The 22,554-nt window shown below is 38.9% G+C and overlaps 2 protein-coding genes across 3 annotated transcripts in view; one reads left to right on the top strand and one right to left on the bottom strand.

Annotated features, from left to right (window-relative positions):
• LOC115453442 (nuclear receptor-binding protein homolog) overlaps positions 1-8,518 on the top strand; it is an 88,630-nt gene extending 80,112 nt beyond the window's left edge. Inside the window, exons 3-10 of one of the 2 annotated variants that reach the window (XM_037439515.1) lie at positions 1,963-2,093; positions 2,580-2,758; positions 2,946-3,120; positions 3,236-3,354; positions 3,526-3,679; positions 3,838-4,078; positions 8,102-8,236; positions 8,372-8,518. In XM_037439515.1, the coding sequence (XP_037295412.1) occupies positions 1,963-2,093; positions 2,580-2,758; positions 2,946-3,120; positions 3,236-3,354; positions 3,526-3,679; positions 3,838-4,078; positions 8,102-8,236; positions 8,372-8,464 (1,227 nt within the window). In that variant the 3' untranslated portion in view covers positions 8,465-8,518. The remainder of the gene's footprint in view (positions 1-1,962; positions 2,094-2,579; positions 2,759-2,945; positions 3,121-3,235; positions 3,355-3,525; positions 3,680-3,837; positions 4,079-8,101; positions 8,237-8,371) is intronic. The other variant, XM_037439516.1, reaches the window with a different exon arrangement.
• A 7,586-nt stretch (positions 8,519-16,104) lies between these two features.
• On the bottom strand, positions 16,105-21,398 carry LOC115453443. The gene is made up of 3 exons (XM_030182134.2): positions 21,394-21,398; positions 19,554-21,069; positions 16,105-19,415 (listed from the first exon to the last, which is right to left on the bottom strand). The coding sequence occupies exons 1-3, from the start codon at positions 21,396-21,398 to the stop codon at positions 17,559-17,561; spliced, it is 3,378 nt and encodes a 1,125-aa protein (XP_030037994.2). The 3' UTR covers positions 16,105-17,558.
• Positions 21,399-22,554: the final 1,156 nt, after the last annotated feature.

Consider the following 22,554-nt stretch of genomic DNA (forward strand, 5'->3'; position numbering starts at 1 on the left):
GTTATCAATAAAAAAATCTTATTAATAAACGTATCTCTAAACGAAATGAACAGTCTTCGCTGCGTCATTTCCCAAGAATTAAACAATATTCATAATATTAATATTCTTTAACTTTCCTGTCCCATCACGGGACGGAGGTATGATCAATAAATAACTCCTAGTTTTTTCTCTTTTCACTTTAGGTATAAAGACATGAACTCATATTATGCGTATATTTATGGACCTAATAATATTCTACACTACACATACGTTCAAACTTGGGCTTTATATTACACAAATGAAACCCAGAGGGGTTGCCGCTGACTTACTATTGGGATAATCTTATAAACTACACATAAATGTCCTCCTGACTCTAGGCCTACGAATTACACCGGCTCATATCGATCTATAGAGTGTGATATCAAGAAATCTATACTATTATATAAAGCTGAAGAGTTTGTTTGTTTGTTTGTTTGAACGCGCTAATCTCAGGAACTACCGGTCCAAACTGAAAAATTCTTTTTGCGTTGGATAGCCCTTTGTTCGTGGAGTGCTATAGGCTATATATCATCACGCTATACCCAATAGGAGCGGAGCAGTAATGGCTAATCTCAGGAAATACCGGTCCAAACTGAAAAATTCTTTTTGCGTTGGATAGCCCTTTATTCGTGGAGTGCTATAGGCTATATATCATCACGCTATACCCAATAGGAGCGGAGCAGTAATGGCTAATCTCAGGAACTACCGGTTTCAACTGAAAAATTCGTTTTGTGTTGGATAGCCCTTTATTTGTGGACCGCTATAAGCTATATATCATCACGCTATGACCAATAGGAGCGGAGCAGTAATGGCTAATCTCAGGAACTACCGGTCCAAACTGAAAAATTCTTTTTGCGTTGGATAGTCCTTTGTTCGTGGAGAGCTATAGGCTATATATCATCACGCTATATTCGATAGGAGCGGAGCAGTAATGGCTAATCTCAGGAACTACCGATTCGAACTGAAAAAATATTTTTGTGTTGAATAGTCCTTTGTTTGTGGAGTGCTCAAAGTTATATATCATCACGCTATGACCAATAGGAGCGGAGCAGTAATGGCTAATCTCAGGAACTACCGGTTTCAACTGAAAAATTCGTTTTGTGTTGGATAGCCCTTTATTTGTGGACCGCTATAAGCTATATATCATCACGCTATGACCAATAGGAGCGGAGCAGTAATGGCTAATCTCAGGAACTACCGGTTTGAACTGAAAAAATCTTTTTGTGTTGGATAGCCCTTTGTTCCTGGAGTGCTATAGACTATATATCATCATGCTATGACCAATAGGAGCGGAGCAGTAATGAAACATGTTGCAAAAACGGGGAAAATTATGAGTTTTGAGAGCTTCTGTTGCCTGCGCTGCGTAAACGGTTAAAGTTATGCAACAATGATGTATGACGGGATTGTTTCACTTAAAAAGTTCTAAATAATATAACAAAGTCCCCCGCTGCATCTGTCTGCCTTAACGTGTTAAACTCAAAAACAACCTAACGTATTAAGATGAAATTTGGTATGGAGACAGTTTGAGACCCTGGGAAGAACATAGGCTCCCGGGAAACTACTATTTTTATAACGGAAAACTTTAGCCTGAAAAACTTTATAACGCGGGCGGAGCCGCGAGCAAAAGCTAGTATTTTTATAATACTATGCAAATATACTGAGATATATAGAGACTTAATCAACCGAATTACTAATATGACAGTTTTCCCGTAAATATTTAAAACAACAACCAAATAAATTACCAACTACTGTTCAAAATCCAGTACTTTATCTATGATATCAAATGTTAACACCTATATTTCACCAGTGAAATAGACATAGCTATGTCTACCAAGGGTCGATGCATACTTTTGGATGCAAGACTCACCATAATATTATATTCGTTTGGTTTCCACATCAATAGAAGAATCTGCAGTGCCATTAACCCACTACGTTAATTTACAGGTGATCTTCATCACGGAGTACATGTCTTGCGGCTCGCTGAAACAGTTCCTGAAGCGCACCAAGCGCAACGTGAAGCGGCTGCCGTTGCAGGCGTGGAAGCGCTGGTGCACGCAGATACTCTCCGCGCTCAGGTAACCACACAACACCACGTACCAAACCGACAGGCGCAGGGCACTCGGAACATTCAATGATTGATATTAGAATAGAGATACGAGAAACTGTCCTTATTATTAAAAAAAATAATCAAGTTTAAGAGTAAGAACGAAGTGTCGCAATTAACAGTAATCGGTAGTCGATTCCCAATGACAAAAGTCGATCGTTTAATAAAGTTTGGTAGACACAAAACATCTGCGTCTGCGTTGCGCCTTAAAGAAATGATAGTGGTATTCATAGACACCAATAGTCTAATCATATATGTGATTGGTTTGTTACAGCTCCAGCACTTTTTTTATTACCTCTATTACAAAAGAAAAAAATAAATAAAACCTAATGTGTTCCCGTTTCTTTTGCAGAAATCGAGATTTTGAAGATAATACTTTGATTTTTTTTTTTTTCAGGATTACTTGACGACTCAATTATTCTTATTAGCTAACCTTTACCTCGGTCGCTTCCAACAGCTACCTCCATGGCTGCATGCCGCCCATCGTCCACGGAAACCTGACGTGCGACACGATCTTCATCCAGCACAACGGGCTCGTGAAGATCGGCTCCGTGGCTCCCGACGCCATTCACCACCACGTCAAGACTTGCCGCGAGAACATGAGGAACATGCATCTCATCGCACCTGAATATGGATGTGAGTACTACGCCCGTACAAGGGACGTTGCAGACTACAAAGTTTCCTCTGCTTTGGTCTTCACATCTTTTGCTTTTTCCCATTTCACAAACAGTACTAATTCACTGAAGAAGCAAGAGAAAGACCGCAGCAATCGAAACTTTGTTGTCATTTATATTCATTTCAATTTTATTTCCCCCTGTATTAGCATCGCAAATGGTGACCCCAGCGATGGATATCTACTCATTCGGAATGTGCGCACTGGAAACTGCGGCACTTGAAATCCAAGGCAATGGTGATTCGGGAAGCCACGTGACCGAGGAGCACATCATACGTACTGTTGAGTCGTTGGAGGAGCCCAGGCAGAAGGACTTTATATACAGGTACAGAATGTTTCCTCTCTTAAAACTTTCAGGTGTCCTGGGGGTAAGTCGTTTTGGCTGTTCTGACGTGGAGTTGTGATTTCTTGGTGTTCACGGTCGGACCCTGTGCTTGCAGGTGTATAAACAAGGATCCGGCGAAGAGGCCCACGGCGCGGGAGCTGCTCTTCCACCCGTTGCTGTTCGAGGTGCACTCGCTCAAGTTGCTGGCAGCTCACACGCTAGTCAACACCACGGGTGTGTATTATAACTTCTAGATGATTCCTATTGAAAAAGAACATGATTTATGTATTTGTATTAATTTAAGTATTGGTCCATATTATTACAATTTGTGTTGACATTATTTATAGCCGTCTAATCTTCTTTTCACTGAAATGAAACTAAGTAATGATCGTTTCTTCATTCCAGCGAACATATCGGAGACGATCACAGACGAGGTGGCCGGCGGCGGCAGCGGCGAGGCGCTCGCATGGTGCGTGAAGGGAGGCGAACGGATGGAGCTCGCCGCTAAAGACCTGCAGCCTCATGCCGAGAAACTGGAGAAGTTCGTCGAGGACGTCAAGTACGTTGATTATAGTTTTTTAGTTTACACTCGTTTTTGAGATTTTTAAAGGATAAAAATATTTTGAATTTGTTTCTTCTTTTCTTGAATTCCGTTTATGGATGAATCTTGTGATTATATGTGTGGAGTGAGAGTACAGGGTGTGTGTGGGTGGTCAGGTACGGCATCTACCCGCTGACGGCGTACGGCTGGGGCGGCAGCGTGGGGCGCTCGGCGTCGCCCGCGGAGCGCGCGCTGCCCGCCGCGCCGCCCGCCTCGCCGCCGCCGCGCGACCTGGAGACGCGCCGCGTCGTCAACATGATGTGCTCGCTCAAGCCGCACCCGCACCCCGCGCACGCGCCGCACCCCGCACACCCCGCGCACGCCGCGCCACACGAACACAGCGCGCCGGACCTGCTCGTCAGTATACACATTACTATTCCTCTCTGTTATTCATACAATAATCCTTTCTATTTTATTATAATTTTTATACCGGGTGTGATTGAACCGCTTCCAAGGCCAAAAACAAGTGATGGGTCTGATGACACGACACCTAAAAACTTGCTATCGAATAATTATAGTTTTACTAAACAATCGAAGTGCGTGCGCGGACGGTGTTCCGCTCGCGCCAGGTCATTGACTCCGCCAATCAGCTGATTGTCATTTGAATTGCATGTTTATTTTTTACATTATGATATTATTTATTTTTTTATACATCATGATTTAAAATGCAAAATATTATTAGAAAAATTATGTCTCACCGATCACAATTATTTTAGTATTCTTGTGTTACGAAATACCAGCTCTATCACTTGTCTTCATTCTGCGTAGTGGTTTAATTATACCCGTTATAACGTTGATGGTTGGTCAACACGACAAATTAGCATTGCGATGACAATTAATGACTTCGAATAAACTAAAGTATAATTAAATCGCTCTATTGTCAGGGATGCACCTATCTAGTGGTCATGGCCCGCCCTAGAATAGATGCTACGAGTACGCGACCTCGGCCCCCGAGCTACTGCAGTCACTACCAACTTTCCCTTCCATGAGTGCAGTATCCACTCCTACAGGCCATACTTTCCTTTCCCATAACATCCTCTACCCACAAACCCTATTTCCTCTCCCCGGCTGATGATGGGCAGCAGCGTCATCAGCGTGAGTCCCCTCCTGCGCTCGCCAACCCGCCTGCCAAGCGTGGCGAGTATTGGCAAATACCCCCCAAAGATGGCGACACACAAAATGACCAGGCCCCCAGTCCCCGGCAGCCCTGCTATTCCTGGCTCCGGTAGCGGCCACGGTAACGGCGGGGCAGGGGGTGCGAAGAATCCCCGGGTTGGACCCCGCTACCACCCTCGACGACGACTGGCCCTGGTAACACACAACATTCGCACTTTGAGGACAGACGAGAAGATTGTCGAACTGGAAGAAAAATTGAGTGGGTTTCACTGGGACATTATGGGGTTATCGGAAGTCCGAAGAATCGGGGAGGATACGATAACCCTGAAGTCCGGAAATCTGCTCTTCTACCGGGGGTTGACCAACAGTCCCGAGGAGGTGTCGGATTTCTCGTCCACAGGTCTCTCATCAACAACATCGTATCCATCGAAAGTGTGTCGAGCAGGGTAGTGTACCTTATACTCAGAATATCAAAACGATATTCGTTGAAGGTCATACAGGTATACGCGCCGACCTCGACACACCCAGATGAAGAAGTAGAGGAGATGTATGAGGACATAAGTCGGGCCATACATACTTCCAAAACCTACTTCAATGTTGTTATGGGGGACTTCAACGCAAAGTTAGGCATGAGAAGCGATGCAGAGTTGAAAGTGGGGAAATTTGGACATGGGCAACGAAACCTCAGGGGTCAGAGGCTGGCCGACTTTCTGGAAAAAGAGGGATTTTTGCGATGAACTCTTTTTTCCAGAAGCCGCCGCACAGGAAATGGACCTGGCTGAGTCCTGACGGTTCTACGAGAAACGAGATAGATTTCATCTTGTCGACGAATAGACGGATGTTCAGTGATGTCTCTGTGATCAACAGGGTGAAAACCGGCAGTGATCACCGAATGGTTAGAGGCTCATTAAATATCAACGTCCAATTAGAAAGGCGTCGCTTGATAAAGTCTACGCTCCGACCTACTCGCGTCCATGTCCAAAACCCTGAAAGCTTTCAACTTGAGCTGGCAAATCGCTTTGATTGCTTAAAAGAAAACCTTACAGTGGACGAGCTAAACAGCGGTTTGGTAGAAGCTGTCCGTACGGTGGGATCTAAGTATTTTAGACCTCGCCGTAGAGATAGACCACAAAAACTCTCGATCCACACTCTTGACCTCATGGCCGAACGTCGATTAATGGCGCTGCAGTCTTCCGATGACGCCGAAGCATATCGGCGGCTCAATAGACGGATCTGGAAATCCTTGCGACACGATGTCCGTGCTCACAATACTGTGAGCATTAAAGAGACAATTGAGCGGAACGGAGGCTCCAAAGTGTTTGCAAGAGACTTGTCTATTGGGCAAAGCCAGTTGTCTAGGCTGAAGACGGACGGCGGCCGCATGGTATCGACGAGGGCAGAGGTATTAAGGGAGATCGAGAGGTTCTACGGACAGCTTTACACCTCGGTTGCCAAACCGACTGCTAGCTCGGCTGAAGACCCGAGAGCCAAGTTGATCCGACACTTTAGCGATGATATCCCGGACATCAGCCTGTGTGAGATTGAGATGGCCCTGAAGCAACTTAAGAACAACAAGGCGCCGGGTGAAGACGGAATCACTTCAGAGCTTCTGAAAGCGGGCGGAACGCCAATACTGAAAGTCCTTCAGACGCTCTTCAATTCCGTTCTCCTCGAGGGTTCAACGCCAGAGGCATGGAGCAGGAGCGTGGTGGTACTGTTCTTCAAAAAAGGTGATAACACTTTGCTGAAGAATTACAGGCCCATCTCGCTCCTGAGCCATATCTATAAGTTGTTTTCGAGGGTCATCACAAATCGTCTCGAACACAGGTTTGATGACTTCCAGCCACCCGAACAAGCCGGTTTCCGAAAAGGCTTTAGTACTATAGACCACATTCATACGCTTCGGCAAGTCATACAAAAAATCGAGGAGTATAACTTGCCGCTTTGCTTAGCGTTTGTGGACTATGAGAAAGCCTTTGATTCGATTGAGACCTGGGCTGTGCTACAGTCTCTCCAGCGGTGCCACATTGACTATCGGTACATCGAAGTGTTGAGATGTATATACAATAACGCCACTATGTCGGTCCGAGTAGAAGATCAGAGCACGAAGGCTATTCCACTACAGAGAGGCGTGAGACAGGGAGATGTTATATCTCCGAAACTGTTCACTGCCGCGCTGGAAAACGCCTTCAAACTCTTTCAGTGGAAAGGATTCGGCATCAACATCAACGGCGAGTACATCACTCACCTTCGATTTGCCGACGATATTGTAGTCTTGGCAGAATCGCTGGAAGACCTTAGCACTATGCTCGAAGACCTTAATCGAGTCTCCCAACAGGTGGGTCTTAAAATGAACATCGACAAAACGAAGATCATGTCGAATGTCCATGTTGTGCCCACCCCCATCGAAGTTGGGGGCTCGACTCTCGAAGTTGTAGACGAATATGTCTATTTAGGACAAGTGGTCCGGCTAGGCAGGTCCAACTTCGAGAGAGAGGTCAATCGTCGAATCCAACTCGATTGGGCAGCGTTCGGGAAACTTCGCAACGTCTTCTCGTCCAAAATACCTCAGTGCCTTAAATCGAAAGTCTTCGATAGTTGTGTTTTACCAGTGATAACATACGGCACCGAGACGTGGCCTCTCACTGTGGGCCTCATTAGGAGGCTCAAGGTCACCCAACGAGCTATGGAGAGGGCTATGCTCGGTATTTCCCTACGAGATCGAATCAGAAATGAGGAGATCCGTAGGAGAACAAAGGTTACCGACATAGCCCATAGGATTAGCAAGTTGAAGTGGCAGTGGGCCGGACACATAGCTCGAAGAACCGATGACCGTTGGGGTCGAAAGGTTCTAGAGTGGAGGCCACGTACAGGCAAACGAAAGGTCGGACGCCCGCCTACAAGGTGGACGGACGACCTGGCTAGGGTCGCAGGAAGTCGCTGGATGCAGGCCGCTTCCAACAGGTCGACGTGGAGATCCTTGGGGGAGGCCTATGTTCAGCAGTGGACTTCTTGTGGCTGATATGATGATGATGATTGATTTAATTATGGTTCTTGAAACCTATGTATATTGTGGTTTTCTGTTGACTTATATTGAACCATCGTACATGTAAATTATATTACCTTAGGCTTCTTAGTTCGTTAGCTAAAAACCAAGATTTACCTTGGCAACTTAATATGATCATTTCATTTTGTTTCTAATCCAAATCATGTGTGATTAATTATATTGACATTCATATCATCAATATAATAAAGTGACATCAGTGTGTGGTGTTGCAGATGACGATCCTGCTGCGCATGGACGACAAGATGAACCGGCAGCTGACGTGCTGCGTGTCCCGACGCGACTCCGCCGCCGCGCTCGCGCACGAACTCGTGCAGCTCGGCTTCATACACGAGGTACGCGCCAAACAGTTCATTTATCGTTATATTACACGTCAAAATATTACAGTTCAGATCCAAAGATTCTCGGCTTAGTATATTTAGAGTGGTATTAGTCGGTGGCTATTCTTTTAATACTTGTGGTGTGTGCAGGGCGACCGCGACAAGATCTGCCGGCTCATGGAGGAGTCGCTCCGCAGCAGCTTCGGCGCCGCGCCGCGCCCCGCGCCGCGCGTGCCGAGCTAGTGCCGCCCCCGCGCCCCCCGCGCCCCGCGCCGCGACACCCCGCACGCCCCGCGCGCCCCGCACGCCCCGCACGCCCCGCCACACTCGCCGCCCGCCGCGGCGCGCAGCTGCCGCATGCTGTAGCCGCCGTCCGGCTCGAAGGACCACGACCGCGAGGCGACACCACCACTGATGCATCTATCCGGCTCGAAGGATCCACGGATCCGACGCTAAACCTATTTGTTACTTGTTGATGTAGAATCTTAATGTTATTTCAATCGAAATAAGTCTTCGTATACAAATATTATGTTCTCACTCATAATCATTAACTCGTTTATCCATTCAGATTCCACTAGTGATGGGAAGTGAAAACGGATATGGCAGTGTTACAAACACAGGCCACACGTGACTGTTGATATATTGTAAAAATATCGACATTTATCACATTCTGTAATCCTTGCCTAAACAGTGGAACACGACTTGGAACCTCGCAACCCGCTTGTAAATGTTATACTAAGATGATTTTTTTATGAAATTATACAGGCTGTTTCAGGAATAGGGTTCAATATTCTCTCTATTTGTGTACAAGAAGACCCAACAATGTTGCAAAAATTACACAGTCCAATATTCATTATTTGCTTTCGTTATTCGGTTTATATTTTAAAACATCTATAAAACACCCTGTTAAATGCTATTTTTGGTTAAAATTTATTACCACAATAAAGTTGTCAAATTAAACTCCTATTTAACTAAGCGTTAATGTATAAAGAAAAATAGTAATAAAAAACAAACAAGCGGGTTTATCTCAACTAGATATCCCAGGGAACTCTTGTGACAATCTTCACTCCTTTAGAAAAAAATCTTATATATACTTAGTCGCCTCTAGTATCTTTCTATATAGCGAATAGATAGTGAAAATGTCCTAAGAGTTCTCTGGTGATGTTTCGACTGTCTCCGAACGCTGTAAACCCTTCGAATACTCGTTATTGCATGGGAGGGTAATTTTTTTAAACATTTAGTACGTTTTCTTTGAAATTCAACTTTTTGACTCTTAAATTTCACTTTTACATTGCTAAAAGTTTGTACATTTTATGAAGGCAAAAAGTTGTACTTGCGTTTTTATTGCTTTTGTGATTTTTATCGATATATCGATGATACGATAAAAGGGATAGCGTCCACCCTTTTTGAAACCTATTTTCTTCCATACAAATACGAGCAATGTATCCCTTAAACCATTCAACAACATTCACTCACTCATCGATAAACCACCGGTACAACACTAATTATCGATACATAGCTGGAAGCTAACACCTGTACGGCCTTCGTTTATTGTATAAGGTCTAACATAAGGGTTGATGCGACGACGAATTTTCGTATGACAACATTATTAAAGAAAACGTCTCGAAGTATCGATTCTTTTCATCAGAAATTATGTCATACTTTTTAGATATTTGTTAATTTTTATTTCGTTGAATGTTCGTATATGAAATTTGGTCGTCGACAACCGCCATCGTACATACTTCGGAAGCACTTATCTTACATTATTTAACAAAGTTTTACTTTAGTCAAATAGAGAGGGCGGTGGTGTTGACACCAATGCATTGCATTTGAGATCGACACGTTGTACCCAACACCGTCGCTCTGTAGGATAGTGTAGGTATTAAATGCATATTTATTAGTAAAAATGTTCTTATGAAAGAGATTTTGTATAATTGTATTTTTGCAAGCGAGTGAATACGTATGCCATTGTGTTACGATAAAGGTGACTGTCCACTGACCCGAGACGGCGGTGGCGTTTACATGACTGTGTGGGTGCAGTTTAAATATTTAAAAACGATTTCTTTATCGATTATCGATCATATTTCAAATGTATTAGAAACATGAATTGCATTTTTACTGCATTTTAACAAAGCATATAATTGTTGTCCTTGTCATGTGTAGTTCTAGCTTTAAAATTTGTATTTAGAACTTAATGTTTGTTTCATGTAACTCTGCCGTCTCGTAACGTCTCTTGTTAAACAGTCAGACATCTAATGCTTGTGACTTGCTTAAAATTATTCGAATCGGTCACAACTTCACGTCACAGGGTTGTAGCGAAAATATGCGGAGGGGGATTACCATTAAAATTACCTGTCGTCGGGCAATCGACACGAAACGACTGCCACACAAAGAGTCGATCGAACACACAACGACACCGCTTGCGGCTTGCGGCTTGCCAACTCGCCTCCAACACACCTCGGTCTACATTTTGTGTGGAGTTCGTAAATCGAACGATTTTATTGTTAAGAATTAGAAAAAAAAATGCATTTCACCTCCGAGAAAAAAATTACTAGTCGAGTGTGAATCTAAAACGTAAATAATTGTTATAATTAATTAAAGTATGCTTCAAATGTAAGAAAAATATCTTTCGGCGGAAGATGGTATGTAATGTAATTAATATGTAAAGAAAATGTTTCGGAACGTTTCATAATGTTTGGACATCGATAATGCTTTAGTGTTCTAGGACTTTTGTATGAATGTGTATATGTTATAAATGATATTTAAAGGTAAAATAATAATAGTAATATTTAATTAACTTTAATTATATATGTATAGTGAGGCTTCCTCTTAGAGCTTTATGGATGTGTTTATTGTGTATACGGAATACTGAACATACTCACTAAGGAATTAAGGTTGAAATTTGTACACTACCCGCGTCGGTAACATCGCCGCGTACTAGTTGACGTGTCCGTCGGTAATGTTCGATACATTTATATTCGATACCAATCGGGTCGTTGGAACGTCCACTGGTTGTCATCGTTATGAATAACGTTATTTCCACTATCAGTTATTGGGTATATTATTATTTTGTTGATAGTTTGTTATGTTGAAATTAAAATTAAACTTTGACCAGTGGACGGTCGCCCTAATAGCCTAACAATAGTCCTTACAATAAAGCGCAAAGGAAAAGTCAATTGCATAGTGATGCCTTTTTATACGATACATACAAACATTGCATTTATAGGCAAAAACGTTCGCGGATTTCATTTTTCCATACGTAACGCTCTAGTGGTGCTAGAATAACGTCGTTTGTAAAAAATACTTTAATTGTACAAAATGGAAATGTGAACATTACGTCGAAAACCGCTTAAGCACCTTATTCCTAAATGTGCGTTTATTTCTGGTGCTGATGCCTTTAAATTAACCGGGAACTTTCGACACTGAAAATATAAACAGCCATAATTAAAAAAAAAATTATAAAATTATCGACACGATACGATTTTTTTTCTAAAAATTTCAAAAACCAATATGGCGTCTGAAGTTTCCGGTGGCCTGTCAAAAAATATTTGGTTAATGCTAGTGGTGCCAAAAATCAACGGTGCCAATAATAAATGTTCTTTTTTAAGTTTACTCCGACAATGTTTGATTCCAACGCAGTACTTCATTTAAAAACAGTTTGCTTGCCAATTTACAGCATGGGATAATGGAATGTATCAAAATAAAATATTTCGATAGCCTAACTATTACAAAGCGATCGGTTCATTTCTTACTATTATTGTTCGCGTCGTTCGTTTATTTTTTATTGAATTTGTTTTTACTAAAGGCTACATATTTTCTGTCTAGCTACCTGGCTACTCACTGCTTCTTATGCAATCCTTCCAAACTAAACGACCCTTTAAATAAGAGAATTACTAATTTAACTTTTTAATTTATACTTTTGTATTTTCAACATAACTGATAGAATGTTATTTATTTGAATGTGACGACGCGAACCACAGTCCCTCCATTAGCACACGCAGTGTCGGCGCGGCGGGGCAGGGGGAGGGGAGGGGGGGCGCCGGCGTCGGGTGTCCGATATCGAGTATGACATGTCCAATATCGAGTATAACGTGTCGATTATCGGATAGAGCCTGTTGATTATAATCGATTAAAACTTATCGATTATCAAGTACGTCACATGAAGTGCATGGCGTATCGATTATCTGATATAGCATGTCGCATGTCGTATAAATAGTCCGTTGGCTATCGGATATCAGGCGTCACACGCGGGGTCAGGCGGCTAGGAGTATATTAGCGCACTAGACTAGTGTAGTGTAAACGAAAGACTGGCTAATGTAACGACTTAGTTATGTATGAGTGGCGGAATGTACCTCACGTCTGTCCGTACGGGACTCAACCAATACTAAGGATTTTAAACTGCGGTTCATTTTCCTTATATTTATGTATTTGACTTTTCTATTATAATTTGCACTATTTTCCAATCATATAAAAATGTTGTATTAGATTTTATTTATTGTTTTTAAATATTTCATAACGTCATGTCCGGTGCAGACAGCTCGGGGGTACAAACAAGGGAGGCAGGTATATAGTAAAGCGGCGTGTTCTTGTAAATAATTGCTTGTAGTCTAAAATTATAATTATATAAAAAATACCTATTATTATAATAAATATAATGACTAATGTACCTACTACATAAACTATACCAAGTATGTAACCGTCACTATATCAGTTCGCTTTATTTATTTAATCGTTTTTTTTTATTATATATTAACTAATTAATTAATTTTTAGTTAACATATCAATTTCATACGTCCATATTCCACTCGGTGTCTATGGCTTTGTGACAATACTGTGTTCTACATTAGTTGCGTTATGACATAATGCAATAACAATAGAATAAAAATAATTGCAATAATAGTCAATTTATCTCGGACATTATTTCTGTTTCTACATTTATAATTTATTCATCTGTTTTTGAATCTATAAATAAAATAATTTTCCACGTCATGTTCCATAGACACGAAGTTTTCCGAGACTAGCACGATCGGTTTATTTTCAGCATTATTAAAATAGTTTTTAAGTTATGCACAAACATTAGTCCCGTCTTTGAGATTTCACTTTATGAGTTCCTATAGAAGCGATTTTAAATGTTGCTTAGAGTATTTTTAGTATTATTTGATGATTGAATTATATATATTTTTTAATTTAAATATATTGTGATTTTTATTTATTTTTGACTGGCAACACGTCTTGTTATTTTATATTCCAACTTATTGGTTTTAACTTTATCTGTTTATGATTTATATTTGAATATAATAATATAATTATTTACGAAATCCATTCTTGAAAAATATAATAAAATATTGTAAAGTTCTAAGTGACATTTAAAATCATAAAGCAGCTGTGTCTGTAACGGTTGAAGTTGCCATCGACTATCAGAATTTCACACATATTCCATTTTCATTAAAATTCTTAACATAATGAACACATTAAACAAGAAATTATTTAATTCGTTGTTTTATCTTGTTATGTATATTGCCCAAACAGTGTTCTGGTTTAATTGTGTCCAAAGAACAATGTGTTCATGTATTAAATTTTTTTGTCATTATTCTTTTTTTTTATTTAATTTGTGTTTATTTTTTTTTGTGGGAATGAGATTGTGATGTACTTTATTTATTCGATCCAGAACTGCATTTTGCACTCGATTGTTTCCTCTGAACGTAACCGGCGTAATATAGATGTAATTGTATTAGATATGTGTAAAATACTATTATGATTAAGCCGCTTGCACGCGGCGCCAGTAGTGCGGGCGGGCGAGTGGGACAAGACAGTGCGGTGGAGATGTTTATACTTACAAATTTCTTACTGTAACATTTGTATCCACTATCCAATGTCATATAATTTGCTTAAAACCTATTTGAATAGACACAAACGTATTACTTAACACTTAATTATGTGTATTTGTGGCTCTGTTTTATCTCATAATGCCACGTTGTGCTGGCCCACTGTCCTGTCCGTTCGTGGCGAGCGACTGTCCCGCACACTGTCCTTGCGTGCACCGGGCTTTACGCTCAAAATGTCGTTTATCCCATTACAAACGGTGATGTTTGCATACTATTCTAAAACGAGAAATGTCAATAAATCTGTATTTTAAAAAGTGTATTGTGTTTCCTTTGAGTTTATCCTGCGTTAAGAACAGACTACGTAATGCGCGTCATTAAAAACTAACAAGAAGTAATACTGTTTTTGATCAAAGGTTTTATAGTCTGCATCGCACATACAGTTAATTGTTTGGCAGGCGCCGAGGTGCAATAATAGTTACTTTCCATCATATAACCCATCTTACAACGTTTTACTTTCTCACAAAAGAACGAAATTTATATACTTTTATCCCCTTCTTCATAGACGTTATTTATCTAAGGACGGAGCATTGCTGTGATAACAAATCTGATTCTCAGTTCTGACGGCATGGCAGCCTTCGCAGTGCGTAGACATATGGCCGTTGTGATTGGCTAATATTGAGATACAACCTGAATCTAGTTGGCTGTCAGATAAACAAAGCTGAGAAACAGACTCGTTATCACAGCAATGCTCCGTCATAATGAATAAGAGGGTTAGTAAATTATTCCCAGATAAAGCAACTTATTTGTAATCTAAATAACAATACTGCCCACTACTAAGCACGGCCCTTCTTTACTGAGGGTGTAGGTATACGACGAGTTGTTCTAGTGAGGGTTGGGAGCTATAGTAGGGTTAGATTTCGTTCATAAAGAACTTTATAACTAAGGCCTTGAAGCTAAGGGAATAAACATTTTCATATTTTTATTTTTTATAAATCGTTTACGGCCTGTTTCACAATTTAGAGTAATTGATTTAGAGCAATGTAGATAGTACTCTTATTATTACCATTTCTTTGCGAGTGTAGATTAGAGTGTGACTTTTGTATTTGATCTCCTGGTACATTTATTTGTGCCTCGAGTTATTTTTGACATATAAATTCGATTAGGAGTCATTTTATGTACTAAAATAATGTCTGTCAAAGTTATGGATTAGATCATTCTGACAACACTAGACTGAATTTTAACTTAAGTATTTGTATATTATACTGTGTAACTTATTTTGTCTCGTAAATATTTTATTTTATGACTTTTCCGTATAATTTATGAGAGAAAATATGAATACTAAATACATTCGTTAAATAATTTGACAAATCAAATTAGCATTTTTATTAATTTTTATTACAGGTGTTTATTAAACTTGACTTTATTAATGTTGGCAATATTAAGATGGATATATTTTCATTTACAACTAATGATGGGCACTCTCCATATCAGAACAAAAATACTTTACTTTTTTCTGAGTACGTTTAAAAATTGTGTATGAATCCATTTAAAAAAAAAGTTTTTTGTGTCAATATAATATTGTTGCAGACAATCTAAATGGATTTAAAATAAATGTATATACTTAAATAAAACAAAAACAGATTACAAAAAAACAATATATTGTTATCACATACAACACTTCAGTCATATACTAAATATAGCACATCGTAAGTACCTTACACCTTAATACAATACACGCAGTTTTTTTGTTCATTTTCATTACACCTTTACACGACTGCTTAAGTCTTTGGCTATGTTATTGTATAACATTAAAACAATCATAATTCCATTGAGTAAGAAATTGAGAAATAAAAAATATCGTGCAGTTTATTGTCTATGGTGATTTTAACAAACTTGTTCGAAATATAAACATGATAACAATCTAAAAATATGTAACGACTGACCCAATTTTTGTGCGAATTCAACTTTTGTAAATCATGTACATTGTGTATAAAACTACCCAAAATCTAAAATTAACGGTTTTTATTTAAATAACTGCCCATAATATTCTTAATAAAAATAAATAATATAGAATAAACAAACTTTCTATAACAAAATCTTCGTGACTGCCCTGTTTAATATTGTTTTTAGGAATAACATTTTATTTGGATGTAATAAAGCCGTTTAAATGTATGAACCAAACAGACACGTTGCCATAAATGTAAGTAATACGTAACAATAAAATACGTAATTGTTACAGAATTACTTCACTACTTAGTTTCCAATGATTTACGTTCAAGGAAAGTGAAAATGCATATTTAAATTCAAGGAACGTAAGAAGCGGCACCTTCCTGCGATGTTAGATCTCTCGACGACTGTGTTAGGAAAGTTTTTTTTGCAAATTTCAATACCTACGTATTTTTAAAATTCTCAGACGAATACACATTTTTTATACATGCAATGATACATTTTAGTAGGTTCTTTTCTGTTGTTGTAAGAATGCTGTGTAATATAATGTGGTAATAGAGCAAATTAATAATTATAAGTACTTTTGCAATGGATACTCTCATATTATGTAAAACCTACCTAAGTTTTGGCAAAACAGTTATCTATTTATAATTTTTGTAGAAGTAGGTACTTCAATAGTATTGATAATAAAAATAGTCAATTAAAATAAAACCTATTATGACCTCAAAAAAATATTCGAACCTCAATTGAATGTCTACCGAACTAGGAAAATTATGTCTTAACTCGAAATTTAAATCATATCTAACTACCAAAGATTATAATTGACATACTTGAACTGACTTCAAATATTGTTACAGTATAAGTTACACTGTTATTTATGTTCATACATGAAAGCAATTATAGGTACAAGACGCGAAACTTTGAAATCCTATAAATCTATTACAATGTAAAAAAAAACATAAATCAGTGAGTAACATGTTCGTGCAGCGAAAACCTGAACACTGCACACGTAATAACAGCATTTGAACACAGTTTGCACGCTACGGCCAAATAAAATTCATATCGTTATAGTTTTATGCCTTAATTTGGTCTGGTGTCTGTTTTTCCATGGCGTGCACATGCACAATAACGGAAAATATATCTACTATATTGCGATATGAGTCGAATAACAATAATAGTGGGGAATATATTAGTATCTCATCTACCGTTACATCTAATTTATGCAAAGGTAAAAATGTAAAATTGTAACAAGGATTTACATTTATACAATTCCTAATAGTTCAATTTGTTACGTTAAGTATGTTTCTTATACAGGGCAATGGTCACTTCAATTCGCGTATCAAATCCGTATGAATAAAGATTTTACAGAAATAAATAAAAAGATCCACTTAAAATACCCTAAGATTTACCCAAATTCAATAGTGGATAAAACTCATTGGAAGACTATCTTCAACATTTTACTAGTTGAACTAATCACTGATTTACTACTTACTACTCCTTATTCTAAGGCATACTTCGTGCGGAAAGCACCATTGAATCATAATCCCGTCTTAAATAATGTTGTTTCATAATCTATAGCGATAGTGTGCTGTGGCGGCTCTCGGGTCCACTTCCTCCTTCTCTTCTTGGTCGGGGACGTAGTAATGAAGTTCGTAAGCAGGCGACAACTCCACAGAGACTTTATCGCAGTTAGGCTCGCATGGCTTCTTTAGCAGAAGGTAGTTCGGTTTAGTCGCCGCCGCATCGTTATATAAGCGCTTCATAAAAGCGCTGGACGACGCTAAACCTCTCCCATTATCGTGCATGTTTCTGTGCACTATACTGTTATTATACAAAATAGGGAAATCAACTTTAAATCGTTCACTATTCTGGTTGAAGTTTTCCACAAACCTATTCAGTATGTCTTTACGGAATTGCGTTTCGTAATCGTAAACATCGTCAATTGTGGCCGGTTTGCCAGTCGTTAGTTTTGCTAGCTCGTCGACGGTAATGCCTCGAATGGGCGGTTCTGTGAGCACGACATAGTCGGAGTTCCTGTCGTCGTCATCCTTCGCTGCCTCGTTGATGAAATCGCCGTAGTGTTTGATGACATACGATCCTCTGTTGTAATCCCCGTTGTTCACGGCAAAGCCTTGAGGTTGTTCGGGTAAATGTGGAGGCGCTTGAGATACTTGAGGGGGTACGTGTGGTTCGTATAGCTTCTTATTTATGTCAATCGGATTAATATGGGGTATTATAGTTGGTTTGTTACTAATTTCTTTATAGCCTACTTTTTCATTATGGTTTGGAGCTGAGGTCACGGCTCGGAATGTTGTATCTACCGGACTTTTAGGCGCGTCCTTCAAGGTGTACTGGTTGACTTTACGGTTGAAATCTTCATCGTAATCGTGCACATTTACTTTTGCTACAACACGTGGTGGGAAGTATTGTATGGTGGGCTTTCTGTCTGGGGGATAGTGCGGCTTCGTTTGCAGATTTTCTACTGCAGGCGTCACGACCGTTTCTTTAGATCTAAACGGAATCGTAAACTTTTTCAAATCAATTTTTGACAATGACAAATAGTCAGCATCGTATTCGTCAGTTGTGTCATAATATTCTGCAATGTTGTAAAATTTACTTGGCTTTCGTGTAGGCACAACACCTGGATCATTCAGTTTCAATATTTCTTCCATAGGAGTAGGAATGGTCTCAGATATTTCCTTTTCCTTTTTTGTAATTTCCTTGGTTTCAATACTTTGAGTGGTTTTATGTTCCGTTGTAGAACTGGGTGGAGTTGTTGTATTAGTACTAAGTGTTTCTGACGAGGAAGCAGTGGTAGTTTCGGTTTTAGGCGTACTGAAACTTTCACCAGAAGCGCTACTTTCTTCGTAGTCGCTGTAGACGGTCTCCCCAAATTTGTTTATTCTCTTTTTCTTAGACTTTCTCACCTCGGCTATCTTTTCTAATCTTTCCCTCAAATCCGGAACACCATTTTTGCTATCTCTGTCCGCTAGACTACTTAAAACATTTTCAGTCTTATTTTTCAATACCTGAGTAAAAGATTTGGATGAGTTTTTCGGCTTAAACACAATTCCTAAGGAACTGATGCTTTCATTTCTCCAACTGTTGTCATCAGGATCTCTTACAAATGGTTTTGCTGGCTGCACTTCTATGCGTTTCATTGGTTTATAGTTAGGGCTAACGGCATATAAGTCAATGTTTTTTCCTTGTTCTTGTGAAATAGGCTGAACGTTTAGTGCATCTTCGGAAGTTTTATTTTCCGGTATATTTAATAGGGAATCCAGAGCAGTCCTTAAATCTGTTGTAAGGCTCGGCTCGACTCCCTCAGTGTGAGCCCGATCGTCGCGATATCTTTGAGCATTTACTACATTGTCATTGAACATTGCTTCTTTCAACAACTCTTCCTTCATCGCGTCTTCTGCCTGTGAACAATATATAAGTATTTATGATATTGTAAGCAGAAAAATAAATATATAAATTGATTATAATATGATAGAATCACCTTGCTATAAGAACAATAATTATGCATTAAAATCTATAAATCCCTTTATAGTACTCACCAATTGACTTTGGGACTCCACGTCATTTCCATACTTCTGTGTCAATCGATCAATTTCTCCTGCTTCACTATCGTACAACTTTCTAAATGTTTCTTTTGTTTGTTCCGTAGTTGTTTTTTCTTGCGAAGAAGATTTTCCAGAATAATCTAGAAATCCTGCACGCATTGAAGACACCATCCCTACTTTACCTTCCGGTTTTTTCAGTGGCGGAGTTGCAGTGGAGGATTCCGTGCCCGAAGTGAAGTTCCTTTCGGTAGTAGACAACTCTTGAAGTGCTGCTAATTTATTCTTATTAGCAATAAGATCTTCTCTCAGTCTCTCTAATGATGCTATAGGAGTCACAGCCAGTGCTTCTTCAAGACTTATGCGAGTTGATGATGTCTCAGCTTTAGGTATCTCTTCATTTGATGTATATGTTGTTACTTCAGGTGTCGTCATACGTTTTCTATCAATAATTGTATATTTCCTCCATGAAGGTTCCGTCGTCGTAACACTTGATTGATCTTTTGTTTGTGAACTTTCTTGTACTCTTGTGTTGAAGTCAGATGGAGTGCTTGCTTCAGTCGATGCATTTGTTGCATTCAATATTGGAATTAAATCAATGATACCTGAAGTGTTATCTAACACAGTGCTAAGTTCCTGAATTGCTTTTGTGAGCTCTTCCGTTGCAAGTGCGGTAGTAAGACCTGCATCAAATGTTGTTCCGGTTTCACCTATAGGTGTTTTTCTTGCTGTCTCTATAATTTCACTGGTCACCTCTGGAGAACTCAATGCCCTCTCCGATGAATCGAATTTTTCTTTATTCAAAAACGTTTGGTTATTTTTATTATCATCTTCGAACGTAAACCCTGTTTCATCTAACGAAGTACTATCTTGTAACGCATTCACTTCTGCTCCAAGATTAATATGATTAAAAACCGTTGTGCCTTCAGAATTATCTTTGATTATCGCCGTTGTTAATTCTTTTGTTTCGTTTCTGTTGGGATTATTTACTGTACTCACTGAAGTTAGCTGGGTGGATGTGTAGGGGTTGTCAGTTTCTGTAACTTCTGTACCCGGTTTCGCTGCAGTCGTTTCGGAATTCCTGGTTGTGGCAACATCGCTTTTTCCATTATTAGTTGCTGTTGTCAGTGTGATTTTATATTCTGACGTTGTTAATTGAATTCTCTCTTTTGAGTAATCTGTTGTAAGCTCCGGATTAGATTTTAAGGTACCCGCGTATGTTTTTTCTCCCTTCTCAATTAGTTTATGTTTTGATTTTACTTCATCACTTGAATACTTATTTCTGAAGTTTTCTGTTGTCTGTGTTTTGTCTAAGCCTTCGTGTTTAGTTATTTCAAATGCTTTAATATCATTGGGTCTATTGAGATCATTTTTAACTTCAAGCAATGTGCTTTCCGCTACTACTAGATCAGCTGCCTCTGTCTCAGATTTCTCTTGATTTCGATGTATTGTAAATCCATTTGTTGGCGATGTAGCCAATAGAATTACAATGGCCAAGGAAATCACGGTAGACCTGGAAAAGAAAGAATATTATGAGTATACAATTTTTTCTATTAGAACCAGGAAACATTTTCTTGTAGGATAAATGTTATGTGAAACGCAAACGCAAATAATAATATATCCAGTAAAATGTAATTGATTCCAAATATAAACTTAGCACCACTTAATGGAGATGATTTTGACAACGGACAGACATGCACAATGGTCATATTATTAAACAAACTGACTGATCGTGTTTAATATATTATATAAGTGTATCATAATGTTTAGATAACAATGTAGTTAATCGATTGTCTGTCCTGCTTCAAATTGTTTTATAACACTCGCTTGTGCGTACTGCATACCAACGAATAAATCGCATTGATTTTTTATGACCGAATTGGAATTCCTTGCCCGCTTTAGTTAGCCCCAAATGAGAGAACTGGTCGAATAGAAACTTTCTTTTAATTTAGTATTAAAAATGACGCTTCAAATTTAAAAATAAATTTTAAAACAAGCCAGCAATTCAATAAGACTGATCAATTATCATATTTTTTTAAAATTTAAGTAAGACGAGAACTTGAACTAGAGTAAACAACGCAGGGTCATTATTCTGTATGATAGTGTAAACGCGTAACGCGGCCGTGTCATGTTATCTTCGAGAAATGTGCGTGGAATGGTATTCTGTAAGCAAAATTTCTATAGTCCTAAACATGATGCGTTGTGTTACGTGCTTGTTACGCACTGTTAAAATAACGTGCGGGATAGAGAATAAGGCCCCTGGTCATTTAGTTATTTGACAGAACATCAATTATATTATAAATGCCAAAGTTTGTGAAAATGATTGTTTGTAAGTTTGTTAGAAGTGAATAATAGACCATAATATCCTAAATTAACACCGAGACTATCTTTTATCCTGGTAACTTGCTCCAATGAGAAATACTCGCATTGTTTAATATGATTTTTTTTGTTGGCTTATTTTCATTGATTTTTGGTAGCGGAAAAGGATTTTCACGCAGACGAAGCCACGAGAAAAAGCTAGTAATTTATAAAATTACTAGCGACCTGGCTTCTCACGGGTAGCAAATATCATCTATAGCCAGATTACAACAGATACAAATTAAAATCTTTCATACACAGCGGTAGACACATAGGCGCAAGAAGTAAACAAAAAGAAAATATTAATTAATCCTAATACACATATAAAAAAAACGATTTAATATAATTATTAATTAATAAACCAATATACCTAAAATGTCGTAAAAATCGCCACAGGCGTTTATTATTGCCAACAAGCCGCGACGCACTAGCAATTATTTACTAGTCGTTGATTACACAATGGCAATTAATTAACCCTAGTTTATTAGTCCAGATTAATGTTTTTTGTATCTCCAACACTATTACGTATTTAGTAGTATTGCGAGTAATGTGGTACTGAGGATGCGCTAACTTTCGTTTGAAACCAACGCAACTTATATTTCCATTCGGACATGAAAAATGAGCACGCGCGTGAAGCAAT

The sequence above is a fragment of the Manduca sexta genome, chromosome 17, assembly GCF_014839805.1.
Source record: "Manduca sexta isolate Smith_Timp_Sample1 chromosome 17, JHU_Msex_v1.0, whole genome shotgun sequence".
Lineage (NCBI taxonomy): Eukaryota > Metazoa > Arthropoda > Insecta > Lepidoptera > Sphingidae > Manduca > Manduca sexta.

Coding starts and splice junctions, on each gene's coding strand:
- LOC115453443 (XM_030182134.2), bottom strand. Junction 19,416..19,553: donor TGGAGTCCCAAAGTCAATTG/GTGAGTACTATA, acceptor TATTGTTCACAG/GCAGAAGACGCGATGAAGGA.